Genomic DNA, 22228 nt, shown 5'->3' on the forward strand with positions numbered 1-22228 from the left:
TATAAATCCGGCCCTGCATGGACTGTTAGATAAGTTTGCAAATAGGAGACTGGTATACTGTTTTCTGATTGTGCTTAATGTTCTACACGTAATATGACTACATGACCAAACGTAGAGAGAAATGAAACAAGATAAAACAGTTAAACAGAACTTTCTTTAAACAAGAACTTTTCTTTATAATATCAATTTTTCTCTATTTTTGTTTGAACTGCTTTGCTTTGAATTTTTACTAAAACTTTTAAAATGAAGACATTCAGTTTGTGGAATTATTTGCATAATATATCATACTATTGCCAGAACTGTCCTATGAAGCAAACTAAAAGCTGCAGAACTTTGGTAATTTTGAGCAAATGCAGCTACAAGACTATAAGAACACCATCTACCTCAGACTGAAGGGCTGCCATCCTCAGAGCCCACAATGAATCCTCTCCAACTGTCAGATCATTTTTTATATCCTGTCCATTTTCAATCCTGTTTATCCAGTTCTGGGTCATAATATCTTTTGAGTGCCATCTGTGAAAATAACAAATGTAAAGGAAGACAAGTTACACCTTTGCCATAGTTTGAGATTTATAAAATAGATTAGGATTAATGCCATTTTAATGCCAGTTGAGGCATCAATAGCACTTGAACCCCATACTCTTGTAATGGTTGTCAGCCGTTTCTGGGTATACAAACATAAGTGGACAGGTCTGACAAACCATCAGAGTCCTAGTTGGTCCATTGTTTCACAGCCGGGATGGAATTCCCATTGATTCTATGTAGCTCTTTAGGGTTTCCTGTCTACGAAAGGGTAAGCTTGGTGAAAGTGATCCCTCAATAACTAAAATAAACACACACTCTTTCTACTTTAAAAATAGTGACCACTATTCTACTCCACCAAGCCATGGATATTGCCGCTGACTTCCATATAACACTGAAGGGGTGGATTAATCTTGGCATTCCACTATCTGACATTTCCAGGTACGTCCTCCAACACAGCACTCCTGGAAGTATGGGGCTTCTTAAGCGTGTCCTCAGCCACAGATATGGACCCAAACCCATCAGATGTTTCCAGTACCACCAGATATTTACTGTTTAAAGAGCATCATGAATGTTTGGACACTAGTGCCCATATTTACCAAGCATCTCAGAGAAGGAGAATGGTACTGACTGGTACAATTATCTCAGAGTGACGAAGTAAGAGTGTTTCATTAATTTTCCTATTTGAGGAAACTACTCCTATCAATGATTTGGGTATGTCACAAACAAGCCTTTCTCAAATTTTGCTCCAAATTTTGAATGCCTTTACAACGTGTGAGGTAATATGCACATTTATATACTTCCCTACCGCTCCATGTGAGGTAATGTCAAAGAAAGCTGCATTCATGGCATTCCTGCTGATGTTGGTGTGATTGACAGCATGCACATGAAGATCATTGCCCCAAGTGTGGATGAGCACACATAACGTATATGAATTTCAAGTGATATCACAGCATTAACACACAGGTGGACATAGATGCAAATTCTACTGTAGTAGCCAACATATTACCTGAAGATAAGAAGGGATGGATGGGTGATTGGCAGCAAAATGTCACGTGGGTATGCATAGCTCTGCTCTGGAACCCCTGGGACGTTCATGTTACACTTTATAAACCTAGAGAGGTTCAAGAAGGCAGGAGGAGACTCTCAAGGTTTTCGATAAATAAGAAAAGCAGGGATCATGGAGCTAGACAGCAACACATCATGTGATTTTGAAGATGATTGCAAACACTGGAAGAGTGAATGAAAATTTCAGAAACACAACAAGGAACAGCCGTGGCTAGTTTCAGGAATTATCACTTTATGACGCATTTCTCAAGATCCATAACAGCGGGAAGGCGATTCTTCTAAAAGTATGGATGTGAATCATTCATCTTAACAAAATTTGGAACACATATCTCACTTTGTCAGGAAGAGACTGTGGACTACTTTGGAACCCAACATTGTGTCCCGGGAGTACATTTTTGTTCCTTTTTATTTCAGTGAATTTTAAGGACAGTGCCTTTTACAGGATTTTGTGCCCAGTTTTGCACACATATTTCACTTTGTCAGGAAGAGACACTAGACTGCCTTGGAGCCAGAAACTTTGACCCTGGGAGGTAACATGATGGGGTCCTTTTACTACAGTAAATTTTAAGGACAGTGTTTTTTCCAGGATTTTGAACCATGAAATACATTACATTGAATTTTCCTCTGTGTGGAAACACTGTAAGAAACTCTTGGGGGTACCTGATAAGGGTTCCATTTTGTTACATTAAGCTTCAAACACCTAGGGGTACCTTGGTAGGAAGGCTTCCTTTTTATTACAATAAGCTTCAAGGTAAGTGCTATTTTCTGGATTTTGAGCCCAATATTGCACGCATATTCCCCTTTGTCAGAATGAGACACTAGACTACTTTGGAACCCCCAACTCTGACCCTGGGTGTATCTTAAAGACAGGATTTTCCTCTTTACTACCATTGGTTTTAAGGATTTTTCTTGGATTTAGAGCCCTGAAATATATTATGTTAATTGAACTCGTCTCTTGGGTGGGTATACTTTAAGAAACACATTTTATAGATATTAAAATAGTTCTGCCTTAAAATGACTTACCCAGGAAACACTGGGTGTTGCTACTAGTTGTTAAATAAACAAGCCAGTTATCAGGCTTTACTCTCTTTCAGTCTCTGTGTTTGTTAAAGTATTATTTTTGATGTTTTTGTGAGTGGCCCGGTGTAATGCATGACTCTAGAGTACTTCATCAGAGTGGCATAAACCTTTTACTTGAACAAATCATGTACCTTTGGATATTACTATTACTTTCATCTTTCAGGTGAAGCCTGTCATGCATGCGTGTCTGGGGGTCCCAGACAAGCTCAACTACACTGGGGTGAGAGGAGTGCTGTTGCTAACAGTATCCTGTCCTTCCTCCACAGCCCAGAGAAGATGCCCACTGAGGGCACCCCTACCTGGCTGGGACATCCGGAGCAAGCCCCACCCTGCTCTGCCCCTTCTGGCTGATTTGCCATATAAAGCAACAGCACACGAAGGTGGCATATTTAAGATGACTTGAACCAGGGTGTGCTTTGAGCCATAGGCACTTCCAAGAGAGAACAGAGCATGAGAAAGCTACTGTGACTGACCTTATGTCAGCTGCTTTTAAGTTGTGTGCTGAACCATCCTGTTTTGTTTATTTTTTTTGTTCAATTAAATGGGTTACTGGGGTGGTACCCCAATGCTCCTCCCTGCTTCCTCGCCACCAGGCAAAAGCCTTAACATTTGTATCAGAAACCTACAAAGCATCATGATAACTTCCAAGGAAACTACAAAATGTCATCACAAGTTCCACTTTGTGGCTCAGGGTGCAATAAAATTATAATATCATTCGTTCTCAAATGTGAATCCCTACCCCTCGCTGGGTCCAACTTTTAGTGCAAATCCTTCTGAGCCGCTGGGTAAATAAGAACACAGATATGCTTACCAGAAACCTTATGTTCAAGCATGACTATCAACGCTATCCAATAACAATTTACTGCTTGGATTGAGATGACACAGGCCATTCCTTCCAACCAAGTGTCCTTGTCTTTCCCAACATAAAACTAGAACTGAAATCGCCTAGTATTAACACACTGCAAAAAAAAGTTCAAAAATATGCGAGTGAAAAGCTTTAATTTCAAGCCATTAAATATTATTTTCCTTATTGCAAGATTTATTGACTTATCAAGAAACCTCTATTTTAGATTATTTAGCTTATTTTAGAAAATCTTGACAAGTAAATTTTGTTTACCCCATTGGCAGCTTTTTTACCAGCTTGACCACCTCAACTGAGGGCATGTTATTGCAGTTTTGCCAAACATTCTGATTAGGTGTTAATTTGACAGATACTGCAGTCGTTCAAGTTTGCCTCTCGATGAGGCGACTCTCTTGTCCACCCCTACAAACTCCAAAGGCACAACTCCCAAAACAAGAACTGGTCAGTATCCTGACAGTCAATCTCGGCTTTAGTTGTGTGGCAGTTTTAAAGCTGGAGGAAGGCCATTCCCCAAGACAAGAAGTATGGTTAACTCAGAAAAGGGGTAAATAATGAAAGTTCAAATTTGTACTATTGCTTTATATTTACAATGGCATCAAAGAATAAAATATATAAATAAATGTAGTGTTTATTACCTTCTACCTAGCCACAATATTGTTTAAAGTAGATTCACACGTAATTACAGCTAAACAAACAACCTTTTTTACACATCAACAAACAGACGGTGTCAACGATAATTAATTAGGGCAAAGCAATTCTGTAGATACAAAAAACGAGTACAGTATTCAAAATTATTTACATTTAGTAAGGCTTGCCTTATTGTATAAAAGCCCCGATAATATTGCATAACTTCACAATTCAGGTAACTGCCGGCACCTCCTATGAGCTCCCGTACGCAGGCTCGAACTTGGCAGCTAAAGGCTCTATCCACGTGTCTCTATCATGGAGCCTTGGTTTGCAAGGCCTATCTTACTTCCGAACTACAATTCCCACACACCCTCGGAATGGAGAATCGCAAAGGCCACCGATGGTGCGCTTAGAATCATGGGTGTTGAAGTTCTTCCTCTTGAAAGCTACATAGTTGGAAAGAAGCAGAAGAACAGCATTTCCCAAGATGCCTGTCGAGGAGAAGGTCACGTACGCTGGGTGAAAGTCCCTATGTAGGCGAGTCACGTGCGTTCGGGGAGTCCGTTGATCTCGTTTCGTTCCTGCAGTGGGACAAGCTTGTTTGTTCATATCGTTTTGTACACCACATTCTATTTAGCTGAGAAGCTTAAACTCTTAGCTTGCTCACCGGGTCACTTTTTTTTTTTAATTTTTTTTTTTTTTTTACTTTAAGCATGAGTGACAACGACGACATCGAGGTCGACAGTGACGTAAGTAACCCATACCTTGTTTTTTTTCTTTACGTTGTTACAGTAAATTAATACACCGTGAATAAGAATGGGTTCTCCGACACCTTGTGTCAAATAGGAATAGTGAAGATTTGTGGAAGGTGGACTAGGAGTAGCACTCGCTAGATGATCGGCACTTTCTTTTAGGTTAAAACGTCGGCCTCAGTAGTCAAGCCCTACTGAGGTCTCAATGGAAAAACCAGTCCAGACAATCCTGTTAAGAATAGTATTTTTACACGCACTTCTCTGTTGACCTTTAGCTACATATGGCAATCTGATCTTCCACGATACATTTTCTTTTCTACATTTTCATATTTTTCTTTTCGGGAAGAATTGCCGAGATTTCATTTCGTTGTGTAGAATTTAACCGATTTGAATAAAATATTTCTCCATTAAGGAGATCCGAATTAATAAAAATAACGAATAAGGCTTATTTCTGTATACATAATTTTTAATTGGATTAAGCAACCAAGCTGGACACAATCAAATATAAGGAAGTCGAGAAAGGATGCTGGGTTTCATCTTGTGTGTGTGTTTGTGTGTGTGTATCGATGAAACAACAGCAGCCCCGTGCGCCCGTGGTGTTTTTCTACATCAGAGCGTTTAGGCCAGTGTAGTATGGGGGATAAAAACACACATCCACAAACCGAAAGGGAAAAAAATTGAAATGCGATTTCAGACAGTTTAAATAATTGATCAAAAGACTCTGGATCGTCAAACAGAAACTGGGGGTGGGGCGGTAATCCTGTTCCTCTAGCCCCCTGCACGTCCTGTATGAAAGAAAAATCATAAATGGCTACCCAGTTAATCTGCATCGAGTGGGCACCGAGCACAAATTCATCAAACAAACGGTGTCAACACCTTAGTTTTCACGTATAGCTTTCACCGACACTGCCACTGACATTTTGTTGTTCCTCTCTTCGTTCGCCGCAGTCCGGTTTCCTCATTTTTTCGTAAGCAATGGTGAAACATCATATCTGCACATAACCTAAAAGGTAGGGGTTCTCTTTGTGGGGTTTGAGGCGTTTTATTTCCTTCTGTCACCAACGGCATCATATTTGATTTTTTTTTTTTTTTTTTAATAATAATAACCTTGATGTTATGCAAGTTTTGCGGGACTGACCTCTTCCTCGGGACATAAGCTTATTGCCCATGTGTTGTGATTAAATGCACTTGTTTGTTTTATTTTATATTTTTGGACCGCAAGGAGTTCGTTTTGTATTTGTCCTTGTATATACTCTCCAGTTTATCATTTGGTTTAGGATTTTACTAAAGGTGTGTTCTTCATATCTTTTACTGTTAGTTCTTCTGGAGTTTATCGTTATTGCCACGTATTTCAGAAGTGTCAGACAAAAATGCCTTTTGCCTAATGTGCTGAGTAGAACTTCCTGTTTAATTAACTGACACATTTGGAAATATCATGAATTAAGATTTTAATTGCAAACATTTCTTTCTCCGGGTTCGCCCTTTTATTATTTTCCTACCCCAATTTGTTTTCCAGAACTCCTTTTACCAAGAAAGAGATTTGCGGGTGCTGGGGAAGGGAAGACAGCGTCAGTACTGACAGCACTGAGGGGAAAGCAGCAGGCAACCTTAACACATCACAGGGCACACTCTCACTTGACCCGTCAAAGGGGCGCTCTACCCAAAACTCTTATTTCTGTTTTGTAGGTTACTTACCTATTACACTTTGTAGTGATGGTCGAGAAGCATTTTACATTCACATTTTAGGTTTATTTGCTTAGTGGATGCTTTCATCCAAAACTACTTACAAAAGACATGAACATAATTGAGTAAAGATTTGTCTGAGGGACCGTTTGGGAACAAGCAGTGACAAGCGAAGGGTACAAAATTGATCATCACAAGTGAAGAGCTCAGAAAAAATGCCAGCGAGTTACAAGAACTTATCAAAGTTCCCATCGATTAGATAGAAAGACATCAAACAAAATACAAGGTAGTTACAATTTCTAGATTATAAAACCTAACAAGTTGGACAGAAATTTGCCAAAGAAGAGAGCCTTCAAATGCTTCTGAAACACAATGATGGAGTTAGAATTTAGAATGGAAGCTGGGCAGCTCGTTCCATCGGCTTGGGGCTATATGTGAAAAGAGTCTGGACTGTGATTTGATTCCTCATTTAACAGCAGACTTGATTGATTGAGAAGATGCATGAGATCTCGGAGGTGTCTCCATATGTACAAGTGCAGACTCTATGACTACTCTGTAGGCAAAGATCTGAATTTATTATCTGCCTCGACATTTTGCCAATGTAGTAATCTCAAAAAAGGAGTGACATGTTGCTGGTTTTGAATCATTTCCAGTGAGTTGGTGACACATGCCAGTGCTCCCTCCAGCAGGGAGTTAGTACAGTAACAACAACATTTATTTATATTGCACATTTTCATACAACAGCGTAGTTCAAAGTGTTTTACAAGATGACAAAGTTATAAGAAAAGAAAAACAATTAAGATGAGGCAATAATGTTAAAGAATAAGTAACAGGAAAACAAGGTAAGGTCAAATGGCCAGGAGAACAGAAAAAAACCCTCCAGTTAAGATGGGGGGTGGGGGGGGGATCTGCAGGGTATCCAAGGCTAAAAGACTGCCCTCCCCCCACTGGGCATTAGATTAAATGTTCCTAAATCAGTCCTCTTTGCTTCACATGATAGGATTCTGATGAAATTGCTCATCATCAAATGCCCTCGCTATATCCATGTTTGTTTTTTCTTTATTTAATTTGATAAAATTACTACTCATCCATTTCGGAAATGCTGCTAAGACATTGGATCAGAGAGCCAAAAGCACCAGGGTCATCAGGTGCTATAGATAGATAAATAAAGCTGTGTGTCATAGTAGTCCAGACATGACAAGACCAAAGCCTGGAACAGGAGTTGTGCTGCATATTGTGTTGGATACGGTGTTTTCTCATGTTCTCATGCAGAATGGACAAAAGTTGATGACATAACATAAGTCAATAGTTACCAGTGCAGCACAACATCCATGGAAGGAAACAAAATCTCACTTTACTTGTGTCCCGTAATTCACATTTCTGTTATCCAGTGACTTGCACCTAATGTGCAAAAATAATGGTTTTTTTTTTTAGCTAAAATATTGCTAAAGTCTTAATTAGTGTAAGCCACCTTAATTTGGGATGTTCTTACAAAATGTAATGATTTATGTCATGGTGTTGACTAAATATTCTCTATTGTAACAGAAATTTGTCATTTTTCACCCTCTGATAGATGTCTAGATCTTCTAGTAAAGTAATAAAAAGTAATCCCATATTCCTTATCACTGACCTTGAAATAGTCTTAAGCGATACCCCACATACGTATGTCTGAAATTTGTCGTTTTTAAACCTCCTTGAAGTGGCTGTTACAGGGCTAGGACAAACAATAAAGAGCCAAATATCAAAAATATGATCTTGTTCATGATCAGAAATTTCAAAGTAGCAAAAAACAACACTCTACATGTGTATACTATGAAGTTTTGTGATAAGGATTAACTTTGACCCCTCATGTCACATTAGGGGGTGAACCCTTGGGGGTCACTTGATGTGGCTGGCACAACAACATTTATTTATATAGCACATTTTCATACAAAAAGTAGCTCAAAGTGCTTTACATAATGAAGAAAAGAAGAATAAAAGACAAATAAGAAATTAAAATAAGACAACCTTAGTTAACATAAAAAGGAGTAAGGTCCGATGGCCAGGGTGGACAGAAAAAACAAAAAAAAAAACTCCAGAAGGCTGGAGAAAAAATAAAATCTGTAGGGGTTCCAGGCCACGAGACCGCCCAGTCCCCTTTGGGCATTGTACCTAACATAAATGAAATAGTCCTCTGCAACTGCAAGTCCTTCTAATATTTAGTGAAGACACCTGTTGGTTTACTTGTTATCATAAAGGTGAAGTTTCCTGCACAATTTTTGGTTGAAAAATTGCCTAAAAATCAGTTTGATGTCTTGCCTAACTAGACATCAAGACATGTTGAACAGTATATCATGTGTGGGTGTTTCTCATGATGGTGACCTAGGGGATGCTGAACAAAATAGAGAGAGAAAAAAAACCTGAACTACTTCAGGAACTATCAGCTGTCCATGATAATATTAAAAGAGGAATGAAGCAAAGGTACATTTGATTTTTAAATACAATTGGCATACTTTTCACACAGATTTTAGATGTGGGAGGGAAGAGGATTCAGGTTGGAGAACCGACCACACGACGAAACAGCTTGGGATCCTGGTTGGCAACCCCCCAGGCAGACACGACACAACAATGAGGATCCTGTGAGCTGGATCACCTTCGGGGAATTGTGCCACATGGCCATAGTGCCGTAACTGACACTCCCTCACAATGCAGGTGATATGCTTCATTCAGGACTCCGTGAAAAACGCTCATTCAACACAAAGTCAAACCAGTGGTACCCAAGGGTTCTCCAAAGAGACACAGTACCAAAGGAGTTCAGTCTTCATCTCAGGTCACTAGATAGTGTCCATGTCTCACAATCATATAGCAAGACAGGAAGCACCAGGACTCTAAAGACTTGGACCTTTGTCCCTTAACAAAGATATCAGGAGCACCACACACCCCTTTCCAGGGAAGAGGATTACACGTGCCTAATTTATAGGTTTCTAGGGTTGTTGTTGTCACGTGTAGAGAGTACAGTGAAATTCTTCCTTTCGTGTGCTAATTAACATACAACTCTCTGGTTTAGAGTGGCTGCTTAAGTGGGGGGTATTGGTGTTAGCTTCAGGATTTTTACTTTTTTTGTCTATTATAATCTCTTCTAGTACAGTAGAACCCTGGCACAATTTAGAAAATAGCCATAAAAGAAGATTACACCTTAAATAAAGTGCACCTGTAAATATTACGAAAGTAATGGAATGTATAGAGAAATTGCAAATGTTATCTGTGTATATTTGTTTTCTTGTTTGCTCTTCTGTTTATGTATTTTATATATTTTTTATGTTACTGGTGGAATTCTGATTTGTTCCTTGGAAGGTGCAGTATTGTACAAAAATGTTTTCACTAATAGTCTAATTATTATCTAATTAATAGATTACTAATGATCTAATTATTACCTAATACCACGTTTGGAACAAAAGCCTACTGGAGAGGCTGCACTTGTTTTGGCACTAATGTGACAACTGACAGCCTTGACATTGCTTTAGCCCTGATGAGGATTGCACCTATACCTACTGATACCATTTAGAAAGAGTTAGCTTTTCGAGATAACATATCAACTGCTGCTTGTCTGTAATGGATAAAGGTTTCTTTAACACTAATTCAAGTATCGATCAAAATGTGGATTTGAGAGTTAGTATTTTTTATGCATATTCCATTTTTACTGAAAACCAAATCGGTATTTGATTTGACAGGTATTGTTGGAAAAGTGTATGAAAGTGTGTTATGTCAGTTCTTGCATTTTGATTGCTTCTTTTCTTTGTCATTTTTTTCTTCATGGTTTGTGTTTTTTTTTTTTTTTATTATTAATTACAAGAGAAGCTCTTTTCAATTCCAAGCAATTGAGCAGCCCACCAAAAAAAAAAAAGCTTACACTCTCTCCAGGACACAAGCTAACCTAATTTCTCTGCCCATTTCTTCAAATGATACAAGCCTTTCTGTCATTGTTTTCATCGTCTAGATAACAGTGGCAGCAATATGGAAGGAAATCATGGATAAAAATGTGTGTGTGCTTTACAATACTTCATAAAACCATTTTATAAAGTGAATCTCTTACATCATGTACAGATGTTAACTCTTTAATTCACCTAGTCAGTGATCTTCTGCAGACTCTTCAATAATGGTGCTTGTTTTAACATTTGATTCATCAAGCGTTGAATACAGATAGAACAACTGTGGGAGGGGGAGTTTAAGGAGACATGCTGCTGACCAACATGTTCAGAAACAGACATGAAAATGAATCCAAATGCAGTCCCAACTAATACACGTTTCACAATTTCTTGTTTGCTTTGATGGGAACACAAGGACACACATAATCTAAGATCAAAGTGTACTTGTAAGGAGGGATGACAACATATTTTACGCTGCTTCTGAGATTAACACTGACCATAAGGAGGCAGGGATTGCAGAAGATGAGATAGCTCAAACACAAAGGCAAAAAAAATCACCTTATTTCCTATAATGCTCAAGCTCATCTGATAGACATACCCCCAGACCAAATTGTTCATCCGTCCATCCATTTTCCAACCCGCTGAATCCGAACACAGGGTCACAGGGGTCTGCTGGAGCCAATCCCAGCCAACACAGGGCGCAAGGCAGGCAACCAATCCCGGGCAGGGTGCCAACTCACCGCAGGACACACACACACACACACCAAGCACACATTAGGGCCAATGTAGAATTGCCAATCGACCTAACCTGCATGTCTTTGGACTGTGAGAGGAAACCGGAGCACCCGGAGGAAACCCACGCAGACACTGGGAGAACATGCAAACTCCACGCAGGGAGGACCTGGGAAGCGAACCCGGGTCTCCTTACTGTGAGGCAGCAGCGCTACCACTGCGCCACCGTGCCGCCCACAAATGTAATATCCCTTTTTAATTTTACTTTTATTATTTTGATGTAATTTTAAATCAGTAGAACAAAATGTGTGCACTATTTCTAAATTCAAACACGTACTTTATGTTGGAAAGTACGCTGCATGCACTACTAACATATTTCCAGGTGGTGCATGTAAGAATAAGGGGAGACTACTTAAGCGATGAACTGATTAATTATTTTCTTTGCTGGAGTGTACCACTTGTTTCTTGTTTTTTTTTTTTAGTATGTTAAAATAATTAAAAATAGCAAATATTACTGTTTAGGCACTTTATCATATTAATGCAGCTAGTGTAGTAGTGTGTTATTCCCTGTTTGTAACCATTATTTAGAGATTGCATGCACAAAGTGTCAAAAGTGGAGCTCAAGGGTCTTATCATGCTTGCTTTAGCAGTATCAAAGTCTTGTCCGTTAAATTAGACACCTTGAAAACAACAGAGCAAACGCCCATTTACAGGAGTTCTTAAATTTTCAATTAATTCTAAATTGACAGGTTTGAGTCCACAAAGGTAATATTAAAGAAAATAAAGGAAATATTTTGAAATTTAAAGCATTAGTAGTTTGACATTTGAATTTTGAATTTGATGTGTCCATGAACTATTACTCTTCAGTAATATTAATCCACTAACATCTCGCCTATATACGCTAACTAGCTGTGTTTGTCGGCTTAGCCTTGGAAGTTCCTAAAGACAGTGGGCCTCATTTATGGTTATGTGGGTTTATTGGACTACTCTGAATGACTATGTGACAAACTCAGTACTTTTTGTATATAATATTTGTAGTTTTTTCTTTTTTTTTTTAAAAAAAAAAAAAGTTAATATTTTAGTTCACTGGACCAGCTTACTCTTAAAAATACTGCATATAGTTGCATAGGAGTAACATTCACTTCTTACTTTTCCTTTTATCTTGCCTTGGGTTTTTTTTGACAGCCATTGCAAACCTAAATTTTAGATGGAATTGTATTATTTTAAATTGAAACAGGTAATCAGTAAGAATAATGAGAATTTTGGGGGGAGTTGTTGTTATTATATATAGCTGTGTAAGCCTGTGTGTGCTGTAAAAAACCTGGGCTCCTAGAACCTATTGAAATTGTCAGAAAAAAAATTGAAATGTAGAGATGTCAGGTAACTGAAAGGAACTACTCTGGGCATCTCTCTCCTAGGAGGATTCGTTTTGCCAACGTGCTTGCGATGCTTGTGCATTACCGGTGGGAGGAAAAGTAAAAGGGATACCATTTTGCCGATGTTAGTGGCTAAATGACTTTGTCTTTCTTCTGAGGTTTCATTTTGCTTACGTGCTGGCCTTGCTTGTGTATTAGCGGCTAAGCAAGTTTTTTGTTTCCTCGGAGGTGGAGCCCTTACCCCGACTCAACCTCTCGCCTCGGGGCCAGACAGACACACACACTTCCCCATGTAGATGCTTATATATGATACAATTTTTATTTGTTTACATACAGTAGTTTGCTCAAGCATGACCTTTCATGTTTCTTGTCAGTTGTATGTATGTATGGCTTTTTTTTTTTTTTTAGTTCTTATACCGAGTCATGTTGTACTTTAAACGTATTACAAACAACAAGAGGCTGCACATTAGGCAGGGCAATGAATTGGAAAGTTTTAATTTTGGAGATGTTTTCTGCAGTGTTTGATGTGAAACACAATAACAGCTGGTACTTTAGTTTGGAGACTTCTTAAACGATTGCAGGGGGCATGCTTACTGGTCCACTTGAAGCACTGGTTTTCTCCAAGTAAATGTATTGTAGTGATGTCTTCGTTGACAAAGAAAAGACAATGTGGTGTTCTGAAATGTAGACCAGGGATTTTCAACCTGTGGGGTGCACCCCCCGAGTGTGGCGTGGACACATGTCAATGGATGTGCAAAGTTTGATCGAAAATTCAGTGTGAAATCTTGTTTATCTTTCAAAGTCACTAAATCATTATTCAGCCTCTAGGGGGCAATCTCACAACAATAACCATATCTGTTTTAGTGATCATTTGTTTGTTTGAATCCACCGCTGAACCCAACGACGATGAGCCATCAACATCACATGCAGTGCTAGCATCAGAACATAGAAAGCACACTGTCAAAAGTGCAAGCAAGCAAAGGAACTATGATGAACGGTACATAAAATATGTGTTTACTTGTATCATAGTAAATAGTGAACAATGTTCACAGTGTGTTATATGTTCTGAGGTACTTGCAAATGTCTGTCTGAAACCTGTTAAATCAACAAGACACTTGACCATGAAGCACCCAAACCTCAAAGATAGACCCACTGACATTTTTCGCCATAAAGAGTCAGGGTTGGCAAACCAAAAACAAACTATGCTCAGCCAAACCACCGCACCAGTTAAAGCACTGATGGCTTCATTTGAAGTGGCATATTTGATCGGTAAAGCGAAAAAGCCATATACGATTGCAAAGACTATAATTCGTCCAGCAGCAATGGCGAGTTCTAGAACTGTGCACAGAGATAAGTTTGTCAGTGATATTGAGAAAATTCCACTATCTGATAACATAATTAGACATTTTTCATCCTATTGTACATCAAAAGCAAGTACTGCTCACGTTTACTAACAGTGGAGAACAATTGAAGAGCTCAGTTCCAAAATCAGCTAAGTACAAAAGATAAATTTTGGAGATAAATAGGAAAATCTGGGTCCATAAGCAGATTTTGAAACTAAATCCCTAAAACTATAGTGCTACACTGTTGCAATTAGCAGGTTTTGAAGCTCAAACACATTTTCGGCGCATGACCAACTGCATGAAAAGTCACAATCATGTGTTCACTAAATTTTACCAAAAGGTGTAATTAGCAGATTTTGGAACTCACATCTTCAATTTGTCCTTTTGTGAAATTTGTGAATTTCCCCTTGAGATTAATAAAGTATCTACAGTGCATCCGGAAAGTATTCACAGCGCATCACTTTTTCCACTTTTTGTTATGTTACAGCCTTATTCCAAAATGGATTAAATTCATTTTTTTCCACAGAATTCTACACACAACACCCCATAATGCCAACGTGAAAAACGTTTACTTGATGTTTTTGCAAATTTATTAAAAATAAAAAAAAAACTGAGAAAGAACATGTACATAAGTATTGACAGCCTTTGCCATGAAGCTCAAAATTGAGCTCAGGTGCATCCTGTTTCCCCTGATCATCCTTGAGATGTTTCTGCAGCTTGGCTGGAGTCCACCTTGTGGTAAATTCAGTTGATTGGACATGATTTGGAAAGGCACACACCTGTCTATATAAGGTCCCACGGTTGACAGTTCATGTCAGAGCTCAAACCAAGCATAAAGTCAAAGGAATTGTCTGTAGACCTCCGAGACAGGATTGTCTCGAGGCACAAATCTGGGGAAGGTTACAGAAAAATTGCTGCTTTGAAGGTCCCATTGAGCACAGTGGCCTCCATCATCCATAAGTGGAAGAAGTTCGAAACCACCAGGACTCTTCCTAGAGCTGGCCGGCCATCTAAACTGAGCGATCAGGGAAGAAGAGCCTTAGTCAGGGAGGTGACCAAGAACCCAATGGTCACTCTGTCAGAGGTCCCCTGTAGAGAGAGGAGAACCTTCCAGAAGGACAACCATCTCTGCAGCAATCCAGCAATCAGGCCAGTATGGTAGAGTGGCCAGACGGAAGCCACTCCTTAGTAAAAGGAACATGGCAGCCTGCCTGGAGTTTGCCAAAAGGCACCTGAAGAACTCTCGGACCATGAGAAATAAAATTCTCTGGTCTGATGAGACAAAGATTGAACTCTTTGATGTGAATGCCAGGCGTCACGTTTGGAGGAAACCAGGCACCGATCATCACCAGGCCAATACCATCCCTACAGTGTAGCATGGTGGTGGCAGCATCATGCTGTGGGGATGTTTTTCAGCGGCAGGAACTGGGAGACTAGTCAGGATAAAGGGAAAGATGACTGCAGCAATGTACAGAGACATCCTGGATGAAAACCTGCTCCAGACCGCACTTGACCTCAGACTGGGGTGACGGTTCATCTTTCAGCAGGACAACGACCCTAAGCACACAGCCAAGATATCAAAGGAGTGGCTTCAGGACAACTCTGTGAATGTCCTTGAGTGGCGCAGCCAGAGCCCAGACTTGAATCCGATTGAACATCTCTGGAGAGATCTTAAAATGGCTGTGCACTGACGCTTGCCATCCAACCTGATGGAGCTTGAGAGGTGCTGCAAAGAGGAATGGGCCAAACTGGCCAAGGATAGGTGTGCCAAGCTTGTGGCATCATATTCAAAAAGACTTGAGGCTGTAATTGCTGCCAAAGGTGCATTGACAAAGTATTGAGCAAAGGCTGTGAATACTTATGGACATGGGATTTCTCAGTTTTTTATTTTTAATAAATTTGCAAAAACCTCAAGTAAACTTTTTTCACGTTGTTATTATGTGGTGTTGTGTGTAGAATTCTGTGGAAAAAAATGAATTTAATCCATTTTGGAATAAGGCTGTAACATAACCAAATGTGGAAAAAGTGATACGCTGTGAATACTTTCCGGATGCACTGTAGATCTAAATGCAAACACACATGGCACAATCCTGAGAAAGCAATTTTCAGACAAAATTGATTTGAAAAGTGCATTATAAAAGGTGCTTTTAAAAAGTTTTAAAAGTCATATTATTCTTTATAAATCCTACAGTATATTAAAATCCCTTCAAATTACTGCATAGCTGGTGTATAAGTAAAAACAATTACCTGCTTATATTCATAGGACAACAAAGGCATAAAGGATAACCAGCAAACAGTAAAATATGTACGTTCAAAGTAAAAGAAAATGAGAAAAGGATATATTTCAAAAGCAGTTGTGATCATCATAAAATATAAAGAATAGTCAAGAATTTAAACTACTAAAATAGTATATTGAAACAAACTAATTAGACATACAAAAGTTAATTACAAAGAGTTCATATAAAACAGTCTGTATGACATGGGAAAGTTGGCCATAAGATTGCACAGAAAATTCCCTAAATAAACCAAAAGCAACAAGAGGGTTATTAAAACAAAATGTCTGTCTGTCTGTCTAAACAATTAAATGCATCTGTAATGAAAACAGATATGTACAAAATATATGGAAGGAAACACATTGCTTACAAAAAAATATATATGTAATATATATATATATATATATATATATATATATACCGTATTTTTCGCACCATAAGACGCACTTTTTTTTCCCCAAAAGAAGGTTGGAAATGTCTGTGCGTCTTATGGAGCGAGTATTGCGTCACAGACCATGATGTGTATTACCTGACAAAAGTCGACATCCAGGGGTAGAGGGCGACAAAACTCACTTTTACGTTACAGGCATTCCCTCTGTGCTTGGAGGAATGTTAGACTCATTGACTCGGCATCTAATCCTTGCGTGTGCGTGAGTTGCGAAATGTAAACAAATATAAACAAAGGCAAGATGGCATTGACATCTCACGAGGGAGCGAAGCGAGTGCAGAAAACAAAATACTCAGCAGACGATGTTTTGCGCATTATCACTGAGTCGGACTCTGGACTCAACAGATTACCAGCCACTGGACTACTTCAGGCTGTTCTTTCCTGAAGCTGCCTTTCAGCTACTGTCAGACGAGACAAACAGGTATGCAGAGCAATTTTTTGAATCGAGGGCTGTGCTTGCACCGCATTCTCGTTTTTCAAACTGGAAACCCACATCAAAACACGAGATGAAGGGCTTTGTGGCATTACAAATATAGATCGGACTAGACTGGTGATATAACTTCAGGGAGCATTGGTCCAAACGTGCTTTGTCCCCTGGTGGCTTTGGACAGGTTGCTCCTGCAAAGTGATTGTGAGCAACTGAACTTAATAAATTCTGACACTAGCGATGAGGAGTTCTTGGGGTTTCCATAAAACTAGAAGAGTGCTTGAACCTTAAAGTCTGTTCTTATTTGTTAATGACAGTGATGATGTTTCTTAATACCGCTGTTGAATTTACATGGTTGAAATATTATTCTGCTATATTTTATTAAACATATTAGTACACCATTTGGTTCAGAGTATTTTTTTCTTGTTTTCCTCCTCTAAACCTAGGTGCGTCTAATGGTCAGGTGCGTCTTATGGTGCAAAAAATACGGTATATATAATCTAATGAAGGGAATGAAAAAAAAATATATATAGATCCAAGACACACTTGGGAATTAATTCTGTACCAACAGGACTGAAAGAAATATGGAAATTAATGGGAACTTGTATTGTGTTCTTCAGGGAATTAAATTGTACAAAATAAAATTAAAAAACAAGGGAAAAAGGAAAAGAAAATGCAGTGTCTATTGAGAAAGTAAAGAAATCTTAAAGATAAAAATAATCATTAGTAATTAAAAGTAAATTACCTTTTACGAAAGACAGACCAGAAGTGGCACATAAAGGATCAGATTCTGATGAGATGGAGGCAACTGTATTTGAAAGAAAATGAAGTGGACTGTTATTCCAGTAGTATACAGAATAGATGATGCAGAGCTCACCTCTCACTCATGATATCTTGTGAGGTTGCTGCTTTCAGTAAAAGTTTTTATGGAGCTGTGTGGAATAAGGATTATACAGAGAATATTGAATGGAAGAACTGTATGAGGGAGTGAAGTTCAAACAGTGGAGAACTAAGGGTTGTACAGAAGAGAACATGAGAAAAGAAGAAATGATCTTGTGAACTACAGTATATATACAGTTGTCCTCCCCACTTCCATTTGGTTCTGTTGGACACATTAACTGTGCTTCGCTAGTATTTAAACCCACACAGTCACTACCTGTTTGTGTCGGATACGGTGTAATTTCTAAATATTTGTGTTTTAATCATTTCTGATAGGTGCATCATCATATTCATGTCCAAGCTCTGAATGTTTTTATTTCCCCTTTCTGCTTATTCTTAATAAAGTGTACTTTCATTTGGAGTGCTATGCAGTCATTACAAGTATACTATGAAAAAAAGAAGTACAACATTTATCCTGAACAAAATAGTGGAGCGTAAAAAAGAGACATCATGCAACATATAGAACAATATGCATACATATATGCAAGGTAGTTTCAAAATTTATTCACATTATGTAGCGAACAGTTTAATTTCAGTAAGTGATGTCTGAAAACAAGGCCACCAGGGTAGGATAAGTCCCATCCTGCATGCAAGAGGAGAAAGAAAATAGTGATGACAAATTAAAAACAATTGCTCCAGTTAATTATAAAGCAAGGGAGCAAAATGAGAACTGAAAATTTGGAAATTTTCCAATTGGGATTATGTAACTGTAGGAGTTGCTATAATTTTTTTTCTTTTTCGCTTTCATGCATCACTTCCAGTAACAGCCAACTTGTACTTTGGTTGGGTTGCTAGTATTGCCATTAATGATGTTTCACATTGTCCACTCACTCATCAAGCAAATGTGATTTAAAGAGAACACAGAGAAGAGAGTACTTAACATTGTGTGCCTCAGAGGAGCTAGGGGAATTGTGTACAGATCACCTAATTAAGCCATCTGGTCAAATATAAAGAATTATGTACTGTTGAAGCTCAAGTTATGCTGGCAGAAGTTAGAATAATGTCACTGCTTGTCCTTCCACACACCAACTAATTTCATTTGGGGTCTCAAGAACTTGTTCTGGAAGCATTAGGGGCTTGACAGAGACTGTCTTATGTGAACTGGGTTACTGTGTTTACATGTTCTACAACTTGAACCATTCAATGTACTGTTGTACTGTAATTGTCATCGAGTGGTTCAAAATGATTAAACAGATGCCTTTATCCAAAAAAGACTTGCAAAAAATCTATATACATATGAGTTATAATCATTAACTGCTAATTAGCAGTTCACAAACAGTGTAGGGTGAAAATTTTAAATTAAAGCACAAGAAGCCTAAGAATTGCACTTTCTCGCAGAACTGGAGAATACAACTAACAGGCTAACAAAATGCAAGGTGGCCAACCATCTCCATTAAGCTGTATAGATCTTGGTGGAGGACTGCAGTCCAAGATTATTTGTGAAGAGGCATTGCTTAGCCAAAGCTCTACTGTACACATCATGTGTCTCTTGGGCGAAAGCATCCAACTCTATGCACTTAATACAGGTGGAATCGTGTCTTAATGAAACCCATGGGACCACAACATATTTCATTATAACAGAAATTTCGTTGTAATAAATATGGGGAAAATACATATACTGTTGTGACCAGGGTCACTATCTCTTAACAGCAACGGCGCAAGGGTAGTTCCGTAGCTGCTCTGCTGCATCTGGTAAACAGTAAACAAAGGGCAAAGTAATAGGTTGTCCTCTGCAGGATCAGGCTTGTGCTTGTCGCACAATGTTTAGAACATTTAACACCAGGCTTTAATCTGCTTTTCGTCACACTCTCCTGATCTCTCTTCTCCAGACCACATCTGCCACAGCAGTGAATCCAAGCCGCTGGTGTTCTTCAAATCTGAAGATGTGAGCTAAAGCAAGACACTTGCCTGTGTTGCGGCTCCTAACACCTCCTATTTTGAATGAAGTCTTGAGACTACCTGTCTTCTCTATACAGTAGTAAAGTACTTGTATTTTCATTGAAAACCTTAACTCATCTTCCTGTCTCTCGTGCAATTCTGTGACTCAAGTTTGACAATACCTGTGTGTGTGTGTGTGTGTGTGTATGTATATATATATATATATATATATATATATATATATATATATATATAATATAGTAATCCCTCGCTATATCGTGCTTCGCCTTTCGTGGCTTCACTCCATTGCGGATTTTATATGTAAGCATATTTAAATATATATCCCGGATTTTTTGCTGGTTCGCGGATTTGTGCGGACAATGGGTCTTTTAATTTCTGGTACATGCTTCCTCAGTTGGTTTGCCCAGTTGATTTCATACAAGGGACGCTATTGGCAGATGGCTGAGAAGCTACCCAACTTACTTTTCTCTCTCTTGCGCTGACTTTCTCTGATCCTGACATAGGGGGTGTGAGCAGGGGGGCTGTTCGCACACCTAGACGATACGGACGCTCGTCTAAAAATGCTGAAAGATTATCTTCACGTTGCTACCTTCTGTACAGCTGCTTCCTGAAGCGACATGCTGCACGGTCCTTCGCATACTTAAAAGCTCGAAGGGCACGTATTGATTTTTGATTGAAAAACAAACTCTGTCTCTCTCTCTCTCTCTTTGTCTGCTCCTGACGGAGGGGGTGTGAGCTGCTGCCTTCAACAGCTTTGTGCCGCAGTGCTTCGCATACTTACAAGCCAAACAGCCCTATTGATTTGTTTGCTTTTCTCTGTCTCTCTGACATGCTCTGCTCCTGATGCGCACTCCTTTGAAGAGGAAGATATGTTTGCATTCTTTTAATTGTGAGACTGAACTGTCATCTCTGTCTTGTCATGGAGCACAGTTTAAACTTTTGAAAAAGAGACAAATGTTTGTTTGCAGTGTTTGAATAACGTTCCTGTCTCTCTACAACCTCCTTATATAATTATAAAAGCACTTCTTAAGTGGCAAAAATATTTTGCGGGTTGGATAATGGATGGAAAATGAGACTTTTGATGCAACTTTTTGTATTAAAAAAAATATGGGTATGAAAATACATAAAGAAAATGAGATGTTAGATGCAACTTCTTTTTTATAGAAATACTGGTATGAAAATGCAGAATGGAAACGAGATGTTGGATGAAGATGAAGGCTCGATTCCGAATGCTTTTGCCATGTCATTTTTCTTCATTCCGGAATCTTATTTTTTCTAGGATTGTTCATTTTTCTGTCAGCATAAGCTGACGCTATTTCTCATGTTTTTGTTAATCTCAAAGAAAACTGAGAAGCGCAATGAAACTCAACAGTATGGTATCCACATACAACACAACTACCCATGTGGAGGCCAGGTGGAGTGCTGACTCTGAATTCAGCTGTATTTGTATGATGTGTACACTCTCGCAAGCCTTGCTGAAACTGCCCAAGACTGGAAATTTTGCAATAGTGTCTTTCTTTGAGACAGTCTGTTGCAGGTGTCCCGAGACTCGGCACTGAAAATGCAGGCAGGGCATTAAGTATTTTTTGCATTGCATTATTATTTTTGGAGGCCATTTTTGGTTGAAAAAACATTCGTTATACTGAAATTTAGCATTTTGTTAAAACAAAATTCATTTAAAATGATGCTGTATGAACATTTGTCATAGCCCACAAAAAGTATTCATTATTGTGAAAATTTCGTTACTTCAGTATTTGCTATAATGGGATTTGACCTGTACTTGGAACTACCCCCTGCTGGGATGAGTAAGCATTGTATTCTACAATAGCAATGAAGCCCATGAACAAATGGAAAAAAAAGTTTTTTTTTATTTTTTAATTATATTTATTGACCAGTATTTTCTCATCTTTTAAAGTGGGTGGAATATGGAGAGTGATATATATAATTTTTTTTTCTGTAGTAAAAAAAAAAAAAATCAAATTGTATTATTAACAATTGAATAATGTCTTTATGCAAGTTTAGAAGAAGTTGTGAAATGGCACAGTAACAGCCTCTTTGCTAGCCCTTAAAATTTTCAACCCAGATTGGAACATGCTTAAATGGACATGTGTTTTACTATAAAACATTCAAAAGTGAATTATTGGCTCTGGTGGCAGCAGTAATCCATAGTATGTACTCCAGTGTTAGAGGAGGAAAAGGCTCTGTACTACCCATTAAGCCCCCACTTTGGATGTTATTTTAGTCATGGTAGTGTGATATGTATGTGCTATGGCTTGTCATACACTCCGTTTT

The 22228-nt window shown here is 38.6% G+C and overlaps 1 protein-coding gene across 2 annotated transcripts in view; it reads left to right on the plus strand.

Moving 5' to 3' along the window:
* The first annotated feature begins 4666 nt into the window (after positions 1-4666).
* Positions 4667-22228, plus strand: part of max (myc associated factor X) — a 47745-nt gene continuing 30183 nt past the window's right edge. Inside the window, exon 1 of one of the 2 annotated variants that reach the window (XM_028822165.2) lies at positions 4667-4908. In XM_028822165.2, the coding sequence (XP_028677998.1) occupies positions 4873-4908 (36 nt within the window). In that variant the 5' untranslated portion in view covers positions 4667-4872. The remainder of the gene's footprint in view (positions 4909-22228) is intronic. The other variant, XM_028822167.2, reaches the window with a different exon arrangement.

This window comes from Erpetoichthys calabaricus, chromosome 16 (genome assembly GCF_900747795.2).
Source record: "Erpetoichthys calabaricus chromosome 16, fErpCal1.3, whole genome shotgun sequence".
Lineage (NCBI taxonomy): Eukaryota > Metazoa > Chordata > Cladistia > Polypteriformes > Polypteridae > Erpetoichthys > Erpetoichthys calabaricus.